The sequence below is a fragment of the Lithobates pipiens genome, unplaced genomic scaffold (assembly GCF_037356315.1).
Source record: "Lithobates pipiens isolate NorthernLeopardFrog02 unplaced genomic scaffold, aLitPip1_a1.2 Scaffold_28, whole genome shotgun sequence".
NCBI classification, from domain to species: domain Eukaryota; kingdom Metazoa; phylum Chordata; class Amphibia; order Anura; family Ranidae; genus Lithobates; species Lithobates pipiens.
Window position 1 is genome coordinate 187,373,028 of NW_027507789.1, and position 21,380 is coordinate 187,394,407.

The window sequence follows — 21,380 nt, forward strand, 5'->3', positions numbered from 1 at the left end:
GCTGATAGCAGAGGAATAAAGCAGCAGACAGAAATTACACTTATGCCCCGTACACACGAGCGGACTTTTCGACATCCAAACTCCGACGGACTGAGTCCGGCGGACTATCCGATCGTGTGTGGGCTGCAACGGACTTTAGCGAAGCTAAAGTCTGACGGACTTTAGAAATGAAGCATGCTTTAAATTTTCCCGACGGAACTCCGCCGGACCCGGTCCCCTTTGAAAAATCCGCTCGTGTGTGTGCTACTCCGACGGACTAAAACCGACGCTAGGGCAGCTATTGGCTACTGTCTAGGAACTTCCTACGTCGAATCCAGTCGTACGTCATCACGTTCGACTCCGTCGGAGTTTGGTGTGATGGTGTGTGGTCAAGTCCGTTCGGTCGAAAAGTCCGCCAGAACTCCGTCGGAACTCCGGCGGAACTCCGGCGGAACTCCTTTGGAGGTCTGTCAGACTTAATCCCTCTCGTGTGTACGGGGCATTAGTGCTTTTAATTGAGACAAGTACACCACAGCTGCTAGCAATAATTGCATGTAAAATCCAACAGGCTGGTTGTACACATGAATCCAATCTCAGCTGGTTCCTGCTGAACTGCCTGAGATTCGAACCGTCTATGGCCGGCTTAAAAGGATTTGATTTACTAAAACTGCAGAGTGCAAAATTTGGTTCGGCTGTGCATGGTAGCCAATCAGCTTCTAACTTTAGCTTGTTCAGTTAAGCTTTGACGAAAAAACCTGGAAGCTGATTGGTTTCTATGCAGAGCTGCACCAGAGTTTGCACTCTCCAGTTTTAGTAAAACAACCCCTAAGTCGCTTGGTTTGGCTCTTCCAAAGACCACTCATAGGGCTATACCACACTTTCATGGTCCCATCTCTTGACTGTATGTTCTTGTAGAGTATGCCAACCTAACTGGGAGACTCTAAAATATTTACAGCTTCACATTTAATAATAGCGGACACCTACCTGGTGAGCTACAACCTAAAACATGCGTGGGATAGATGATGTGCACGTACTTTAGTGACTTATTAAGCAGAGAAGCCATGATGACAATTCCAGCTCTGGAACACGTTCCTTCACAAACAAGACATCAAGGGTATCCCGTATACTTCTTACTTGTCAGGTTCCTTTTAACCACTTCCCAACCAGCGCACGCCGATGTACGTCGGCAGAATGGCACGGGCAGGCATATTGGGGTACAGGTACGTCCAATCTTAAATGGCGCTCCCTGCCATTGCGAGCGTGCCGCCGGCAGCGTGCTTGCGTGCTGGTCGGGACCCCGTGGACCCGATCGCAGGTCCCGTGAACTTGATCGCCACGGGCATACCCACGATCGTCTCAGGGGGCGGCTGAACTGAGAGACGTTGTAAACAGCATCTCCCTGTTCTGCCTAGCAACAAGTGACACTGATCTCTGCTCCATGTGATTGGAGCAGAGATCAGTGTTCACTAAAAGAATGCCCAACCCCCCCACAGTTAGTAACACACCTCTAGGAACACTTAACCCCTACACTGCCACCCACTGGTTAACCCCTTCACTGCCAGTGTCATTTACACAGGAATCACTGCATTTATATAGCAGTGATTGCTGTATAAATGGCAATGGTCCCAAAAATGTGTCAAAAATATCCGATGTGTCTGCCATAATGTCGCAGTCACAATAAAAATCGCTGATCGCCGCCATTACTAGTAAAAAAAAAATTATTAATAAAAATGCCATAAAACTATCCCCTATTTTGTAAACGCTATAACTTTTGCGCAAACCAATCAATAATCGCTTATTGTGATTTTTTTTTACCAAAAATATATAGAAGAATACGTATCGGCCTAAACTGAGGGAAAATTTTTTTTTTTAAATATTTTTGGGGGATATTTATTATAACAAAAAGTAAAAAATAATGCATTTTTTTCAAAATTGTCGCTCTATTTTTGTTTATAGCGCAAAAAATAAAAACCACAGGGGTGATCAAATACCACCAAAAGAAAGCTCTATGTGTGGGAAAAAAAGATGTCAATTTTGTTTTGGAGCTACGTCGTACAACCGCGCAATTGTCAGTTAAAGCGACGCAGTGCCGAATCGCAGAAAGTGGTCTGGTCTTTCGCCAGCAAAATGGTCCGGGGCTGAAGTGGTTAAAGTGCACCTGTGCTTTTCCCTTGCTGGGCAAAAAAGACCAGGCTGACAAGGATTGTAAATAGCTTCAAAAAAGTGAATAAAACCCCAGTAGAACCTTGTCTACATTGGACAATATGCCAAAAGCACAGGGAAGGCAAACGGGTATAAAGGCCCTAATGGAAAGCAACCATCACATCCTAATTGTGTCACCCAAAAATTCTGTAATTAATGAGTACCTAGAACAGCTTTTTTCAACCTTTTCAACACGCAGTAACCCTTGAAATAGTTTTCCAGGTTGATGGTCAGTGGGAAGAATGGTCCTTACACTTGTGGTTATTGGGAAGAATTACCTCCTTACAGATAGCTAAAAAGGTCTTTGGTCTCGGTGGGAACTTATCTGAGAGGCAGAAATTGCCCAATGCTGAAGGAACCTCTAGCAACCTCTGGAGGAACCCTGGTTGAGAATCACTGACCTAGAACATGCCTGAACAGCAGTATAGGCCGACTGGTTGTTTTAGTGGAGGATCAAAGTGCTGTACCCTTAGCACCCAACCTGTAGTCATCACTCATTATTCTCACTACGCTGCATCTGATTGGTTTGCTTTGAGTGACTATACTTCGGTCCCCATGTTTGCTCCTTTTGCTGTCTTTTATATTTAGGTTTGGTGAGAAGCTTTGTGTGGGTCATTGTTTAATTTTTATTATTAGACACGTCCCACAAAAAATGACTAAGAAAAGCTGACTGCAGGAATTTTCAGCAGAATCCCAGACAGGAAGCAAACTGTGTTTAGGAAAATATCTCCCTCACAAATTGTATCACAAATGTCTTCTGTGCTACAAAACTCATAAATCTGTCCTGTATTTACGAACCCTACACACAGTGGACTCAATCACTCCGTGGGCTGAACCTTGAATACTCAGAACACTTCTGCCCTAGGATTTAGCAGTATTTTCTTTGTGTTTATTTATATAGTGCCAACATGTTCTGCAGCGCATTACAGAGAACATTGAACCATTCACATGAACATCCTCTGCACAAGTTTACAATCCACACTCCCTACCACAGTCATACAGCCACACTGCGGGCCAGTTTGGGGTCAGTTCTGAGTAGAAAACAGTTAGGCCCCTTTCACACTAACGTCCCGTTCAGGCCCGCCTGTCAGTTTTTCAGGCGGACCTGAACGGGTGCTCCATAGAGCTCTATGGAGCGTCGGATGTCAGCGGTGACATGTCCGCTGACATCCGACCCGCTCCGATCCGAAAAAGTGTGACGGAGGAAAAAGCTATTTTTCCATCCGTCTGCGGATCGGATCGGGTGACGACGGGCACTGCGGTCCGTCGTCATCCGATCTCCCATAGGGGAGAGCGGCGCTGTGACAGGTCCGTCCCTGCGCAGTGTGCAGAGACGGAGCTGTCATCTCCCTGCTCAGCGGGGATCGGCGGAGTGATCCCCGCTGAGCAAACTGATATCCACGGGGCGGATCAGAACTGATCCGCCCCGTGTGAAAGGACCCTAAGGCCGCGTACACACGGGCGGACTGTTCGCCCAACCTTGTCCGCTGAACAGTGTTTGGGCGGACAGTCCGCTCGTGTGTGGGGCTTCAGCGGACAGTTTCAGCGGACAGTTGGCCGAACAAGGTCTTACGGAAATTCCGAAAAACTGTCCGCTGAAACAAGGTTTCAGCGGACTGTTCGCTCGTGTGTAGGCTTGTTCGGCCAACTAAGTCTCGCGCATGCTCAGAAAGGATTTCCACGTCGGAAGGTTGCATTGCAGTGTATTGGACGTCGAAATTTTCGATCCGTCGTGCGTGCCGAAACGTCATCGCGCACGGTTTCAGCAAACTGTTCGTCCGTCGTGTGTGGCCATGTCCGTCCATGCTAAGTTTGAGCGGACTGTTTGCCGAAACTGTTGGACGGACAAAGTTGGGCGAACAGTCCGCGCGTGTGTACGCGGCCTTAATCAATCAGCATGGATTGTGCAAGGATACGAGAGTCAACAATATATAAACTCCATGACAATATACAAACTCTGCAACAATATACAAACCCCATGCCGATTGCCTGTAGTAGGAGCTGATCCCAGGTCTCCATCACTGCAGAAAAAAAATTCTAAAGCCCCATACACACGGTCAGACATTCCGACGACAAAATCCCTCAGATTTTTTTGGGACGGATTTTGGCCCAAACCTGTCTTGCTTACACATGGTCGCACAAAGTTGTCGGAAAATCCAATAGTTCAGAACGCGGTGACGTAGAACGCGTACGACGGGACTATAAAGAGGGCAGTAGCCAATAGATTTTGTCTCATCATTTATTCTGAGCATGCGTGGCACTTTGTCCGTCGGAATTGTCTACACACGATCGGAATTTAAACTGATTTTGTTGTCGGAAAATTTTAGATCCTGCTCGCAAACTTTGTGTGTCGGAAATTTCGACAGAAAAAGGCAGATGGAGCCAACACAGGATCGGATTTTCCGACAAAAAGATCCGATCGCACATTTTCCATCGGAGAATCCGACCGTGTTACAGGGCATTTTGCACCATACACACGGTCGGACATACAAACTCCATGCCGATTGCCTGTAGTAGAAGCTAATCCCAGGTCTCTATCACTGCAGACACTCTAATGCCCCATACACACGGTCAGACATTCCGACGACAAAATCTGTCCGATTTTTTCCAATGGATTTTGGCCCACACTTGTCTTGCATACACATGGTCGCACAAAGTTGTCAGAAAATCCGATCGTTTGGAACGAGGTGACGTCAAACACGTACAACGGGACTATGTAGAGGCCAGTAGCCAATCTTTAAATTTTTTCTGAGCATGCGTGGCACTTTGTGCGTCGGAATTCTCTACACACGATCGGATTTTGTTGTCGAAAAATTTTAGATCCAGCTCTCAAACTTTTTCCGAGGGAAAAAGTCCGATAGAGCCCACACACGATCGGATTTAAGACAATATAATCCAATCAGACTTTTTCTGTCTGAATTTTTGACCATGTGTACGGGGCATAAGGATCAAAGGTATGTTCCAAAAGTATAGCTACACCCCCCAAAACAAAAATGCCATAAATATTGCAGCTTGTCAGTCTTGAGATGTAGGTTTTCTTTTCATAAGCCTTTTTTTCCTTTATTTTCACCCGGTGATCCTGCACACAGTCCTTGGGTGACAACGCTCACTCAATATATTGTATCTATGGAGGAGTAGCGCTGTCACACTAGGCTGTTCTCCTGATTTGGACTACAAACATCCTCCCCTCTCCTAATCTCCATTACATAGGAAAAAGGTGTTGTGCAGTTTATATATTTTGTAACTTCTGTCCATACTATTCAATACTATTCAACAGACAGAGGTTGCATATTACTCTATTCTTACTATTGTATTATGGGAATACAATGTTTTTCTTTTACTCTGTGCCTGTAGCTTTATAAACTCTTCTTTTGAGCTCTTTCACACTGTCCGACTCTGCCAGCGCATCTGTCTGCTGATCGGGCAGATAAAAGGTCCGTGTCCGCTCCTCTTCTGCAGAGCGGACACAGAAACAGACCGCTTTCCTTTATGGGCAGTCTTATGTAAACGAACAACCTGTCTGTTTACATCCATCATCCAATCTGATCCCCCATCCCTCTGTTTCTAGCAGATAGGATTGGATGTTGGCAGGTGTTAAGGGACACATTTCCGTTTACATCTGCCATTCCATAGAGGGCAATGTATGGTCTAATTGGTTCTGCCTAATAATTGACAGGTGGACCCGATTGGTCCACTCCTGTGAAAGAGCCCCTTGGCACAATAAAAAAAAAAGAATATTGCTGGAGAAGCTGATAACATTTTTTGAGATTTAGGTTTTATTCAGGAATTTACAAGGATTTCTAAAAGGATTAATGGGTATGAGAGGAGCTCTGGACACTATGACATGAGTGAGGTGACTCTGAGGACTCTGGTGTAAGGGGGGGGGCGCTGAGTACTCTGAAATGTGGTGGCTCTGTTGACTCTGGTTTAGGGGGGCTCTGATGTGAAGGGGGTTCAGGAGTAGTTAAAGTACTGGACTAAAACTAGTTGGATTTAGATCTGTTTTGCTAAACCTGGCATCAGACATGAGAGAACAAAAGCCAAATCCAGACTTGCTTTTACGGCTATAGCAGACATTTGCTATTTAATTGTGCTTAGGGTTAATATTAATATTGTTCCCCCTGAGAAAAGTCTAGCAGCACCCTCTCCTCCTAATGGCACGAGGCCTCTCAGAAGTGTAGCAGGTCCCTGAGTTTCTGAGTAGTCCAGCGTAAGCCAATGTCCCTCCTCTCAGCAACACTGCAGCCAGAGAGCTCTTCCAGAAACCTGGAAGGCCTGGCTCTCTGGCTCTGGAACAACAGTCCTGCACAGTCAAAGTTCAGGTGGGCAAACTGATTTTTCCAGTCAGATGGCAGCACAGTTCAGATTACAGCAGTTTCAGCACAACCAAGAATGGTAAGAAAAAAGTCTCTCCCAGGATCACTGCAGCAGCAACCACAGCTCTGGCAACACCACACACAAGTAGGAGATCATGGGGATGGTCTCCGAGCGTTCCATACACAGGCTCCTGACAGTCCGCTCTCCTAAGCAATAATGACAGCCCCTCAGTCCACACACCAGGCAGCACACAGCAGTTGGTTGGGACAGCACAGGCCTCAGTACTCCTCTCAGCACAACAGCAGACAGGTCAGGTAGGAGCTCAGTCCACACAGGTAGGGGTGCAGTCTGCGGCCTTATCCAAGCTCACACCTCAACCCTCTTAGTAACAGCATCTAGTCAGATATCCTCTCCTGCTTCTCTACTCCTCAGGGGTGTGTCTTCCAGCTTGGTCTCTAGCCCTCTCTTCTTTTCTCCTTTGCTCTCTGCTGGGAGCTGTAGTTCTGTTCTCCCTTATCTCCTCTGCTGTGTCTGTGTGGAGACTACATTTCCCATTAATCTTTGCAGCCCCTCTGGAGTCTGGTGGACAGGGCTCTTCACACAAACTATCTGCAGCCAACCAGAGCCCTTCTTCCATCCCTCCTCTTTGTCTCCCGGCCACATGTCCTACCATACAGTGGAAGAGGAGTGAGCTGCTTCCTCAGCCTTGTGGCCACCCACCCTGTAAGACTCCAAAACATCCCAAATCCTATGTATTTCAATGATGGCTGTTCTAAAAACTAGAAAAGTAAATGGGATACACGCTGTTTATGTACACTTGTTGATTTTTGTGAATATTTGCATAAAAAGGCTCAGTCGTCTGCCATTCATTTAGGCCTGCACACTTTACTGATTTAGGCTCCATTTACATCTAAGCAGTGGCGGCTGGTGGCATATTTTTTGGGAGGGCCACAAACAATCCAAGGTCGTTCAGTCGGTCACCAGCCCTGCACTTACCCCATCTAGGTCTCCGGCAGCGCTTCCTTTGGGCAGCGTCTCCTCCTCCTGGTGCTTCATTGAGGCCTTCCCTGCGTCTCCTCCCTCCTCCTCAGCAGCCAATAGGATCTCTTCTCCTCTCGGCCAATCTGGTGACAGGTCTCAGGACCTGCTTCCTGATTGGCTGAGAGGAGAATCAGGAAGACAATAGCGAATATTATGTCAACTGGGTGGGCCCGGGGTGCAGTGCTCTGTGACCCAATCCCACCCTCCCAGCCTACTATGTATCTATTAGAGCCTCTGGCTCTAATCATGTGCATCTAAAAAAAAAAAAAAAAGAAAAGAAAGAAAACTCCACTGGAATCCATGCATCCGGCGCCCAGAATGTAGACTAGGGGGCTGTAGGCAGGGATTAGGGGGACGGTGACCCTGCGCCCCATATGGACGGGCTGCCACTGCACCTAAGCATTCCATAAACATGTGAAGAATGCACCTAGTGCTTGTGGTGATATTCATTGTTAATGTTACCCCAAAAGCATCCAGCGGAAGTGCGTTTGTGCATCACAAATGATCCAAAACTTGCGGTAAAAAAAACACACGCCGCTCAATGCCCAAAAAGTTGAGGAGCTTCTTTGGTGTGTTTGTCACAGGTAGGGCAGCCTATTCAAATAAATGGACTGCCCTATGCGTGTACCATGAAATTGTTCCAAAAAAAGCATGTTTGCACTAAGCGGAGATGAATGGAGCCTTAATGGCAACAGGACGTGCATAGCACACAAATTTGAAGACATGCTTGGGTTCTTCTGACTTTAGTGTGCCATTATTGACAAAGCACATATCTTAACACATACTTAATTTTTCTGTTCAAAAGGGGCAGGACCTGCAATTTTTGCAGCTGAAGTAGTTCACAGCACATGGGAGGGGTCCCATTTTAGGAATGCATCAGCTTGACCACCGCCTAAATGAATATTGCGTTGATGGCATCAATAATTTAATTATTTGTAGCGCTAGTCTGAGGTACTCCCTGCACTACAGCTGCACAGTGACACACATGTTGATGCAGCTCACTCACAGCCAGTGCTGCAGTTCTTCTCCTTCTCCTTGCCTGCCAGTGAATGCTGAAGATTTGCTGCCACAGAGAGAGCAGGGGAAAGCCCCACCCACCACCCGGGAAAACAAAGGAAGCAGTAATGCTGTTGCTGTGCAGCCTGGAAAATGACCAAGCCCGCTGGAAGGTGCAAGGAGCTCTGGGAGATATAGTCCTCTGGTGCTATAGAGTGTTTTGGAACTACAGATCCCAGCATTACCAGAGCTCTGCAGAGAAAGAAAAAGAAGGACTGTTCCTGATCTCAAGGCAGTTGTTGGGAGGACATTATAGAGGAGACACCATGCAGCAGTTAGCGGACAAGACAATTTGCTGCAGTACCTTGGATGTAGAGTGGCAGGGTCACTGACATCTTCTGGTCTGTGGGAACGCCACTATCAAGTCAAATATTTTCCCTTAAGTCTTGGTGTGTCAGAGGGTGTGCATTGTCGGCAAAGTAGTTGACATTCGGAGTCAGGAGACCCAAATGTCTGCGGCTCCTTTGGGGGTAAGCATTATATATCAGGGATGTGCGGTGAGGTCAGCGGCTGGTGAGGCACTGGCTAGTATCAGAGCCAGATACACACAGGTTACATAAACCGAGAACGTTAGAACGAGAGTAACAATTCTAGCACTAGACCTCTGTAACGCTAAACATGTAACCTGTAAAAAAAAATTAAAGCGTTGCCTATGGAGATTTTTAAATACTGATGTTTGTCGCCATTCCACAAGTGTAGTACATATACAATAACCACATACTGAAGGTGTATACACAGTTATCATATATGTCTTCTTTTGTTGCCTGAACTCTCCTCAGAGATCCATGGTAGACTGATCTCTTGTCGACACTGACCATCAATGTAAGGGGGCAAAAACAATGCTCACGGTCTCTTTTCTGGCTATTATGAAAAACATACTGATCACGCTAATGTACCATGAGCTGTAGATCTAATCATTTTAGTTGAGGTTCCCTGCGGCCTAAACTCTTTCAGGGGTTCCTTCATGATAAAAATATTGGGAATGGCTGCTTTAGATTGTCACTCTAAGAGTTACAATGGATCCATGTCTGTGCAATGTGTGTCAGCAAAGCCCCTTGTATTTTAACCACTTGTCTACTGGGCACTTTTACCCCCTTCCTGCCCATGCCAATTTTTAGCTTTCAACGCTGTTGCACTTTGAATGACAATTGCACTGTCATGCAACACTGTACCCAAACACAATTTTTATCATTTTATTTTACACAAATAGAGTTTTCTTTTTTTCTTTTTCACTGATGGCTGCACTGATAGGGGACACTGATGAGGAGGCACTGATGGGCACTGATTGGCAGCACTGGTTGGTACAGATTTGCAGCATTGGTGGACACAGGTTTGTAGCACTGTTGGCACTGGTGGGAGTCCACTAATAATCAGGTGGTCGCGATCAGAGGACGTCATCATATGACAACATCCCAGAACTAGACAACCACGCTGTAGGCGCCATTTGGCCATAGCGCAGTCAGAAAGTGGTTAAGCCAATGTGTGTATGTGACAATGTGACAATATGGCAGTACAGTTAAACAAGACGTGACTGAACAAAAGCCTTCATGGTAGGATCACCAAGTATTATTTAAAAACTGAAATCAACTATTAAAGTTACATTAATATGTTAAAGCTTATATGATATTTCAGTATCTAGGTTTGGATCCACTTTCAGGCAGGCAATAGATTATGCAATTTTTTTATGCAATTTTTTTTCCTTCAACCATGGGTTAAAGGAAAGAAAAATTGCTCGACTCCACCATCAACACAAGCAGTGTTGATGGGGGAATCCCTCCCACAGCACTATTGTGTTCTGCCAACGAGGAGCATGGGGAGTCCTCCTCACTGGCAGAGTTTAATGATCAGCGCTAGTGGCTATAGCCACCAACAGTGATTGGTGAAAAAAAACCTAACAAGCTGAAGTCGATCGATAAATTGACTTCTGTACAACCAGCCTTCCCATAGATGAATCAAAATTCATCCAGCTTCTTCTGAACCTGGACACATTTCAATCCATCTATGTCCAGGTTAAGTGCTGTAACAATAAACTTATCTTTTATGATAATTGTGTTTAACTACAATCAAGTTTGGTTGTGGAGAAACACATGGTGAGTTGACATGGTAAACAATGGCTGGAGCTTTAACTAACCCTTTGATCATTTTGTTGACAGAAGTAAACAACCATAACTTGTCTAAGCAGTTAGGATTGTTTTAGGATGAATAATAAAACCTTGGTCATCAATGGTGATGATAAACCGTGAGTGTGTGTGAAAACAGCCTGTGGGCTAGTAAGATAATACATGGCTGCCAAGAGTTTACAAGGACTTCCTGTGACATCTGTGGCTGACTATGTACATAAAAGAACATAAAAAAGGGCCTAAGGTTTAGGTAGACTTTAACAGTATATCATAACATTTGCTTAAATATGTGATTATAATTCAATTCTTTAGCTGTATTTTCTTGGTGCTACACATAACCAAACCCCGGCCTATGAAAGACACTAACCCCTATCTGCATATTTTCTGCGAATATAACTAGGACTTGTTAAGCTCAGCAGAGCAATCACATTTATTTATTGAATATACATTGGGGTCTAAGAGGGCTTGAGTATATTATTTTGTTTTAGAATGGACAATTGTCACTAGAACAGGAGAAGAGACACTTATGAAGGTACCTTTTAAAGTTGGGATTCTCCCTTACTTTCCTGACACTTCCTCTTGCGTCCCTAGTGAAGGAAAGGGAAAGAAATCTCCCTGATGGGGAAAAAGACAGCAATACATTTCTAGAAGAAGTTATAACACTTCCCTCCTCTGTTCAAAACTAGAAAAAAAGGATGCGGTGGCAGTTCTAATTTAAAGCGGAGGACCACCCTCAAAAAAAAATTGCATTAATAATCTTAAAAAAAAATTTAAAATAATAATTTTTCAGTCTGGACTGCTCCTTGGGCCACCACAACACACCAGACTCTCTGTGCTGGCCTAAGTGTGCTGTGCTCATTTGCCTCCTCCTCAGGTGAGGTGCACTCCTTTGCAGCAGCCTATTGCCCCTCCCCCTGCCTCGGGAATCCTCTGGCCTGTTGCGTGAGAATGGCGGAGTGGGAGGTGCGGAGCATGGTGCCGATGGCAGAGCGTAGCGGAACAGTGGTTGTTGCTGAACCAGCGGAGGATCCCGAGGGGTGGTTGGGTGGCAAGACGCCAAAAGGAGTACTTTGTCTGGGGCTGGGAGAGCCTGACAATGGAGCTTGCAGGCCATGGAGAGGTGAAAAGGATCCACCGATATACATTGTACGGGGGGTGTTCTGTGAGCGGTGCAGGGCTGTACCAATGGCTGGAGATGTATAGGACTTTCCATCCAGAGTTAGTAGGAATCTGGTAGGCCCGTGCATTGGTCAGGTAGGTCATTGTATTGGTCAGGTAGGTCAGTGTAGTGGTCAGGTAGGTCACGGTATTGGTCAAGTAGGTCAGTGTATGTGGTCAGGTAGGTCAGTGTAATGGTCAGGTAGGTCAGTGTAGTGGTCAGTTTATTGGTCAGGTAGGTCAGTGTAGGGGTCAAGTAGGTCTGCCTATTGGTCAGGTAGGTCAGTGTAGAGGTCAGGTAGGTCAGTGTAGTGGTCAGGTAGGTGAGTGTATTGGTCGGGTAGGTCAGTGTATTGGCCAGGCAGGTCAGTGTAATGGTCAGGGAAGTCAGTGTGTGTGGTCATGTAGGTCAGTGTATGTGGTCATGTAGGTCAGTGTATGTGGTCAGGTAGGTTAGTGCAGTGGTCAGTAGTGTTCAGGTAGGTCAGTGTATGTGGTCAGGTAGGTTAGTGCAGTGGTCAGTAGTGGTCAGTTAGGTCAGTGTAGTTGTCACATAGGTCAGTGTAGTGGTCAGGTAGGTTGGTGCAGTGGTCAGGTAGGTTGGCGCAGTGGTCAGGTAGGTCAGTGGAGTGATTAGGTAGGTAAGTGTAGGAATCAAGTAGGTGTATATATTCTCCACCCCGTGACCTCCACTGTATACATGGGCAGGACTAAGGGGGTGGAGTTGGGGGTGGGGCCAATGGGGGCAGCAAAATGAGGTTTTGCCTAGGGTGTCAGAAATCCTTGCACCAGGCCTCCATGTACTGTGTATACGTTAAAGTGGTTCTGCACCTAAAAAAAAAATATTAAAAGCCAGCAGCTACTAATATTGCAGCCACTGACTTTTAATAAAATCACACTTACCTGTCCCAGGGTCCAGCGATGTCGGCGGCAGATGACGAGCGATCGCTCGTCTCGCTGCTGCCACCGCCGCCATCCTCTGTCAGGGAATCGGGAAGTGAAGCATGGCGGCTTCACTGCCCGGTTCCCTACTGCGCATGCGCGAGCCGCCCTGCGCGTCTCTTCAGATCCCCCGCTGTCCTGGGAACTGTGTGTTTCCCAGAACACAACGGGGGGGGGCGGGGCATCTGCGGGGGTCTGCGGCGGTCTGCCCGGAGGTGGGTGAAGATACCTGGATTATCCAGGTAACTGCACCCCCCTCCCCCCTGAAAGGTGCCGATTGTGGCACCGGAGGGGGGGAGGGATCAGATTAGCGGAACTTCCCCTTTAGGGTGAAGAACCGCTTTAATGTCTTTTTTTCCCTGTAAGGCCCACTCACACTGTATGTGTTGTCTGCTCCGAGCAGCCCACGCAGTCCCAATGCATTGACAGGGGAATTTACTTTAAGTCCTGCTGTGAACAAGCCATAGATGTCCTCTGGAAACAAAGACACAATATTCATGACAGAAGCATGTCAGTCTTTGCAGATGCAAATGAAGATATTCTACCCCAATAGGAGAGAGATGATTAAAGGGTGACAATTTAAAACCATTCTGTTTGCAAACACCGGACTTCCTGCCCCAGTCAGTGACATGTAAACGCGTGTCACTGGAGAAGGGAAGTTATACCAGCTGCCAAATATTTTGAAGTTCTGCTCATGTCATCTGTCTCTGATTTTTAATGTCTGCATTTTATCAAGTCCAGCTGAACGCCTCTCACCACCACGGCACAGCTATCCAGTACATGGGCCAAAGTACAGGGGACTTTGAACAAAGTTAGACTCAAATTTCGCGTGACAAAGAATTTCATAACATTATAAAAGGAGCAGTATAATTATGAATACATGTTGGAACCCCAACCTCTGCTGCAGAATATGCGTCTTGGTTCCTTTGCATTGATGATGTCACTATAATGTAAAAGTCTGGACTGCAACATCTGACACATGTACTCCAACAATGGCTAAAAGGCATTTCTCAGGGCAGGATGGTGACATCAGTGGTCCATGCTTGTGCAATGCACATTAAAATGGCCACTTATACTGTCCATCGGAAGCCCATATGACAAGGTAACAATGCAGAAGCACAGTTGGAAGACAGGGACAGATCGTCGTCCCACAATAATAGGAAGTATCGTATTATCCGGCGTATAAGATGACCGTTGATACTTAAAAAATAAATCTGTTGGGTACATGTCGCCTACATTGCGGGTAAGGGAACCCAGCATTGTAGCCTTTCGGCTTCATGCAGAGAACCCTACTGCGCATGCGCGAGGCCCTGCTCCTCTCTCCTACTGACCCAGCGACAGGGGGAGGAGGAAGAAGGAGGAGGAGGGAGCCCCAGTCGTGATGTCAATACCCACGGCTGAGGCTCCTGGAAGTGGGGAAAGCATACCTGTGAAAGACAGGTATGCTGTCCCCCCCCCCCCCTGAAAGGTGCCAAATGTGGCACCAGAGGGGGGAGGAGTACAATGAGCAGAAGTTCCACTTTTGGGTGGAACTCCACTTTAAGCTTGTTATATATATTGACTTTTGCATTTTTTTTGTATGTTTTTTTGCATAGTCACATTGGACCAGCTTTGGCCGATGTACGTTTAAATGTGCCATAGCTCTGGAGATCAAAACCACTTTAGTAGGAATCACTGCTACAGTGATCCTCACTGTCCCTCAGGTCCCTTGTTGAGCAACTGGCACAGTTGGCATGGGCACCATTCAGAGAACATTGCATTTTTTCATGCATGCAAAGCATTCTCCAATTAAATGAGGTGAGGAGTAGGGCGACCACATTTCCAATCTGCCACTCAGTGTGTGAGTTTCATTCCAGGACACTGTATTGTCCTAGAATGAAGGTGCCTGAGACCCAGGACAGGCCTGTAAAATGTAAGACTGTCTTAGCCCCTGTACACACGGTCGGAGATTTCGACAACCAAATCCGTCAGATTTTCTCAGTCGGATTTTGTCCGTCGGATTTTGTCCGAAACTGTTGCATACACACGGTCGGACTAAGTTGTCGAAAAATCCGATCTTTCAGAACGTGATGACGTAGATGGGACTACATTCAGGCTAGTAGCCAATAGCTTTGATGTAGGAATTTGATTTGAGCATGCGTGGCACTTGGTCCGATCAAAATTCGCTACACATGATCGGAGTATGTCCGACCGGCCCAGTTGGTCGGGAAATATTTCCAACATGTTGGAAAATTGGGTCCGACGGATATTCCGACGGAATCAGTCCGATGCATACCACACACAGTCGGATTATCCGTAGACACGGTCCGATAGGACACATTCTGACGGATTCTCCGACCATGTGTACAAGGGCTTAGGCAATCCGGGACACATCATCCTAGTGAGGAGGAAGAGTGGACACATCATAATCTTCACTTTGTCCAATCAGAGAATGCTTAGCATTCACCGAGAAAATGAAAAGTGTTCTCTGAATGGCCATTGGCAATCACTGTAGTAACAGTGCCTACTACAGTGACATTCGAGGTCTCAGTACAATGGTACACTGACCCTGAGAGCTCCAAAATAATGAAAAACTAATCTTAGTGCAATGGATGCCTTTAGTGCAAGGCCGCGTACACACGCGGGGACTGTTCGCTGAAACTTTGTTCGTCAAACAGTTGCCGCAACAGTCCGCTCAAAATTTGCATGAGCGGACTTGCCCACACACGGCACTTTTTGAGCGGACTGTTTCAGCGAACTGTTTGCTAAACAGTTCGCTCAACTTTTGAAATGAACGGACTCGCCCACGTAAGGCGGAAGCAAGTCCGCCCATTTCGAGCGCGTGTACAGGTAGGCGGGACCCGCGAAGGAGACGTCGCGGGCACCGCCGCCTGGAATGGACTTAAAGGGACACCCAACGCCGAAAAAAATCGGCGTGGGGGTTCCCCCAAAGTCCACAACAGACCCTTGTCCGAGCACGCTACCCTGCCGGCCAGGAAAGGGGGGGCGAGCGAGCGCGCCCCCCCCCCTGAGCCGTACCAGGCCGCGTGCCCTCAACATGGGGGGTGCCTTGGGGAAGGGGGGGCCGCGCGGCCCCCCCACCCCAAAGCACCTTGTCCTCATGTTGATGAGGACAAGGGCCTCTTCCCGACAACCCTGGCCGTTGGTTGTCGGGGTCTGCGGGCGGGGGGCTTATCGGAATCCGGGAGCCCCCTTTAAGAAGGGGGCCCCCGGATACCGGCCCCCCACCCTATGTGAATGAGTATGGGGTACAATGTACCCCTACCCATTCACCTGTGAAAAAAAGTACAAAAAAAAACACAACACAGGGTTAAAATATTTTATTGCACAGCTCCGGGGGTCTTCCGTCTTCGGGGGTCTTCTCCGGACTCCTCCGCTATCTTCTTGTAGCTCTTTTGCTAGCGGAGGAGTCCGGCTTTCTTCCTCCCCGCCGCCGGCCTCTTCTTCCGACTTCGGGGGTCTTGTCCCCCTCTTCGGTTCTTCTGCCGGGCCACCGCGCCTTCTTGTAGCTCTTTTAGAGGCGGTGGCCCGGTCTTCTGTCGCCGCCTTCCGTTCTTCTTCTTCTTCTTCTTCTTCTTCTTCTTCTTCTTCTCCAGGAGATGTTGACACGTCGCTCTCTCCGGCCGGAATGCCAGAGCCGCGCTGTGCTGCCACTTATATAGTGCCAATGGGGCGGTGTCACATGGTATATGTCACATGGGTTGGTCACATGGGTTGATGTCACATGGGGACTATGACATCGTAAGGGGGCGGGGTCACCATGTGACATCAACCCATGTGACCAACCCATGTGACATATACCATGTGACACCGCCCCATTGTCACTATATAAGTGGCAGCGCAGGGCGGCTCTGGCATTCCGGCCGGAGAGAGCGTCGTGTCAACATCTCCTGGAGAAGAAGAAGAACAAGAAGAAGAAGAAGAAGAAGAACGGAAGGCGGCGACGGCGACAGCGGCGACAGAAGACCGGGCCACCGCCTGCAAAAGAGCTACAAGAAGGCGCGGTGGCCCGGCAGAAGAACCGAAGAGGGGGACAAGACCCCCGAAGTCGGGAGAAGAGGCCGGCGGCGGGGAGGAAGAAAGCCGGACTCCTCCGCTAGCAAAAGAGCTACACGAAGATAGCGGAGGAGTCCGGCGAGAAGACCCCCGAAGACGGAAGACCCCCGGAGCTGTGCAATAAAATATTTTATCTCGTGTGTTGTGTTTTTTTTTTGGGTACTTTTATTTTACAGGTGAATGGGTAGGGGTACATTGTACCCCATACTCATTCACATAGGGTGGGGGGCCGGTATCCGGGGGCCCCCTTATTAAAGGGGGCTCCCGGATTCCGATAAGCCCCCCGACAACCAACGGCCAGGGTTGTCGGGAAGAGGCCCTTGTCCTCATCAACATGGGGACAAGGTGCTTTGGGGTGGGGGGGCCGCGCGGCCCCCCCTTCCCCAAGGCACCCCCCATGTTGAGGGCACGCGGCCTGGTACGGCTCAGGAGGGGGGGCGCGCTCGCTCGCCCCCCTTTCCTGGCCGGCGGGGTAGCGTGCTCGGACAAGGGTCTGTTGTGGACTTTGGGGGGACCCCCACGCCGATTTTTTTCGGCGTTGGGGTTCCCCTTTAAGTCTCCGTCGCGGGCCCCGCCTACCTTCACACGCGCTCGAAATGAGCAGACTTTCCTCCGAGCGGGAACAGTTTGCTCATTTCGAAAGTAGCCTACACACGGGCGGACTGTTCACTCAAACAAAGTTTCAGCGGACAGTTTTTCGGAATTTCAGAAAAACTTTGTCCGTCAAACTGTCCGCTGAAACTGTCCGCTGAAAGCCCACACACGGGCGGACTGTCCGCTGAAACACTGTTCAGCGGACAAAGTTGAGCGAACAGTCCGCCCGTGTGTACGCGGCCCAAGAGTTACCAAATCTGAGCATTAGTGGAGGAATCTCCTATAGCGGTCAGTCAGGTTTAATATTTTGAGCAAAGCAAGGAATTATTTGGTTGCTACAGGTAACTTCCTCAATTTTTCTCCAGTTTCACAAATCAGATCAGCAGTCTAATGCCCTGTACACGCGGTTGGACATTCCGACAACAAAATCTGTCTGATTTTTTCCGATGGATTTTGGCCCAAACTTATCTTGCATACACACAGTCGCACAAAATTGTCGGAAAATCTGATTGTTCAGAACGAGGTGACGTAGAACACGTACGATGGGACTATAAACGGGCCAGTAGCCAATAGCCAATAGCTTTTGTCTTGTAATTTATTCTGAGCATGCATGGCACTTGTGGACATGGTACATGTCCGTTGCGATTGTCTACACGCGATCCGAATTTAAACAATCAGATTTTGTTGTCGGAAAATTTTATATCCTGCTCTCAAACTTTGTGTGTCGGAAATTCCGATGGAAAAAGTCCAATGGAGCCCACACATGATTGGATTTTCCGACAACAAGATCCGGTCGCACATTTTCCGTCAGAAAGTATGACCGTTTGTACAGGGCATAAGAATGTCAATGCCCTAAAATGTTTACTCCTAAAAGAGTATTAATTATTATTATACAGAATTTATATAGCGCCCACAGTTTACGCAGCACTTTATAAACTTCTGTTCTATTTCCAAGACAACAGTTAAAGTAGATCTAAACCCGATCAGTAAACGCTCACATACGCTCTAACAGGTTAATGTATTTTCTAAAGTTGTTTTCATATTTAAAATACACAGTTTTCATTACCATAATACTTGGTGATCTTGCCACAAAGGTCCTTGTTTAGTCTGTTCCTGTTACGGGATGACAACGGTCTCCCAACTGTGCTCCCGCATTGTCAATGTGTCACACACAGCCCTGGTGAAGGCTACAAGTGGCTCATGTGCGGGCATGGACCATCATGGTCACTATCAAGAAGCTGGTCCTGAGCAACGATGAGCGGCCAACACTGAAGCAAGACCATCCAGGGAGGAAGATGCTGAAAGGGTCAAAAGAGATCAGCAGTACTGAGATGTAAAAAAAGAAGATTTTTAAGTTCTAAAAAAAAATGGTAGTATTTATTTTTATGGGTCCTGGTGACATAGATAACATTTGTGGTTTCCCAAATATAGCACACCCTTAATTTATGGTTTTAGTACAAAACTCACATTTGGGTCTCATAGAGTGAGTGCAAACAAACATCTTAGGGTCTCATAGACAAAGTAACTCACAGTTGGGGCTTCAGCACAAAGGGTCTCCCATACTTAAGACATTTTTATACTTTATGTCCCAAAAAAATGGCTCACTGACACTGTATATAGAGAAAGAGCAGGCTGGCAGAGTGCCAACACTATGACATGTACGGTTCTATAACAGTGACCTACTCATATTTGAGGCTTTATAGCAAAGGCTCATTAATAGGCAGTCTTGTGCAATTTGTGCTGCATCCATCGGTTTTTGCAGAACTAGAGGACCTTGGGACAGCGGAGGTGGAGCTTGGGGTCACAGGGGTAAAGGAAGATGGGGACTTACAAGAGGCTTGGGCCTTGTTTAACAACCATTGGAAACAATCTGTCAAAGTCACTGATTTCATCTGCTAGTGCCATTGCAGGTTAGAATGCGGAAATTACACTGGGCTTCATCTCTCAACACCACCAAAAGAGGTGGCAACCTAATAGGGTAAAAGTGATTGAAGTGGAACATTGGTTGGCCCTATAAAAAAAATTCATGGGGTCCTCTGTATTCCACATCAATTATTGAACCCAGTAAAACTTACATAATAATGGCCCACTTTTACTTGCAATATTAAATTATTATTATTATTATAGAGGATTTATATAGCGCCAACAGTTTACGCAGTGCTTTTCAATTTGAGGGTAGACCGTAGAAATACAATACACTTTAATACAGGAGGAATCAGAGGGCCCTGCTCGTTAAAGCTTACAATCTAAATGAATGAAATACTGACACATGAACTATAAATCAAGGATATGCTAATACTTGAGTTCCCACAGTAATGACAGTTGGAGCCACATTGTGATTGCTCTTACTGACTACTTACTGCTAACTGCTCATTGTTTATAGACCACGCAAATGATCCCAACCCACCAACAGCTTACCTTAATTTCTCACATGCAAAAAAGATCTATTATAAAATAAATAACTACATATTTATACTTTGCATTGGCAAGGAAGTTTGGCCAACAGATATGACATTGCAAGAAGGTATACCAAAACAAATTTCTGAATATATGTACGTAACATAAAGAACACTGTTCATGCAGAATAAAAATAATAGTCACATAGGTTGAAAAAAAGACACAAGTCCATCTAGTTCAACCAATAAACCAACCGTTAATGTGAAATTAGTATCAGACATTCAAACGGATTAGTTAATTACATTTCCTCAGCTTTCTGATGACTTGGCAGATCCAGAATTTGGGCCCAGCCTTGTGCATAGAACATTCTAAACACATGAGGGGAAAAAAAAAAAAAAGACAAACTTTCTGCTTACTTTAGAAAATTGCTTGTCCGCACACATACACACGCACCCAAACAAAAGCTGTTTAGGGATTATAGCTGGCCACGTTATTAAAGAGACATTTAATTGTTTAGGTCTTATGTGATGTCATTAAGACCCATTGTGCACAGAGCAGAAGCTCTTACTTGTTTAGTACCAGGTTATAACTTGAAGTAGTATCCAAAAGTTTGTTCTCCACCTCCCCCATTGTAAGGACCTTTATATTGCACATCTGCTTTCACTCAGTTCTTCCCTCTTCTTACCCCTGTTATTCTCCCCCTTGCTAGGCCACCTCAATCCCCCAAAGTCCCCTTCAACTAACTAACAACTCCTCAACAGACTTGATTCAAGAGAATTCTTCTAAAAGCCAACACATTCACAACACATTCCCAAAGTGGAACAGTGAAAGCAGTTCCAGAATTCATGAACAATGAGCAGGGCAGCAAAGTTATGCAGGCGCTAGGCAAGCATCAGGGTGCATCCCCTTACCTGTGTTGGCAATGGCAAGCCTCAGATCAGTGATAAAGACCAAGAAGGTGCATTTTATAAAGAGAGAGATAACTAAATTCCGGCAGCAGAGATACATTCTAATACTAATCTCCAGCTCTCCTGCAGAAGGATGCAGGGGTAAGTGAGAGAGAGAGAGAGAGAGACAGAAAGGGAGGGAGGAGGAGGAAAATGGGGAGGGCTAGGAGGACAGATGTAAAAAAAAAAAAAAAAAAAAGTCTCAGCTTGTGAGTGTTAAGTCAATGGGCTGGACCAGACATTACGTAAGGAAGTGTGAAAAACTGGGGGAAGATCTTAAAAAGAGAGCAAAAACGTTCAGTAACTTTTTTGCTTTTACTTTGTTTTCACTCGATTGCAGAACAATAGAACATTTTAGTTCCCTTAAAAAATAAAAAATAAAATCCTATTCCTAGTTTCGCAAGGAGCCGAAATGCATTAAGTTTGTTCCATCTTTCTTGGTATCTCCTCTTTCTCTCTAACCACAGAATTCTAATACAAGTTCACTGTGCACTGAGGCACAGAACAGGGATATGCTAAGGAAAATATTCCACTCAATGTATGCCAGAATGGACACCGATATGCAAAACTT

General features: G+C 46.5%; 1 protein-coding gene across 1 annotated transcript in view; it reads right to left on the bottom strand.

Moving 5' to 3' along the window:
* Positions 1-20,941, bottom strand: part of MRC2 (mannose receptor C-type 2) — a 119,067-nt gene extending 98,126 nt beyond the window's left edge. The window contains exon 1 of the mRNA XM_077460139.1: positions 20,774-20,941. Within this exon, the coding sequence (XP_077316265.1) occupies positions 20,774-20,870 (97 nt within the window). The 5' untranslated portion in view covers positions 20,871-20,941. The remainder of the gene's footprint in view (positions 1-20,773) is intronic.
* Between the last annotated feature and the right edge of the window lie 439 nt (positions 20,942-21,380).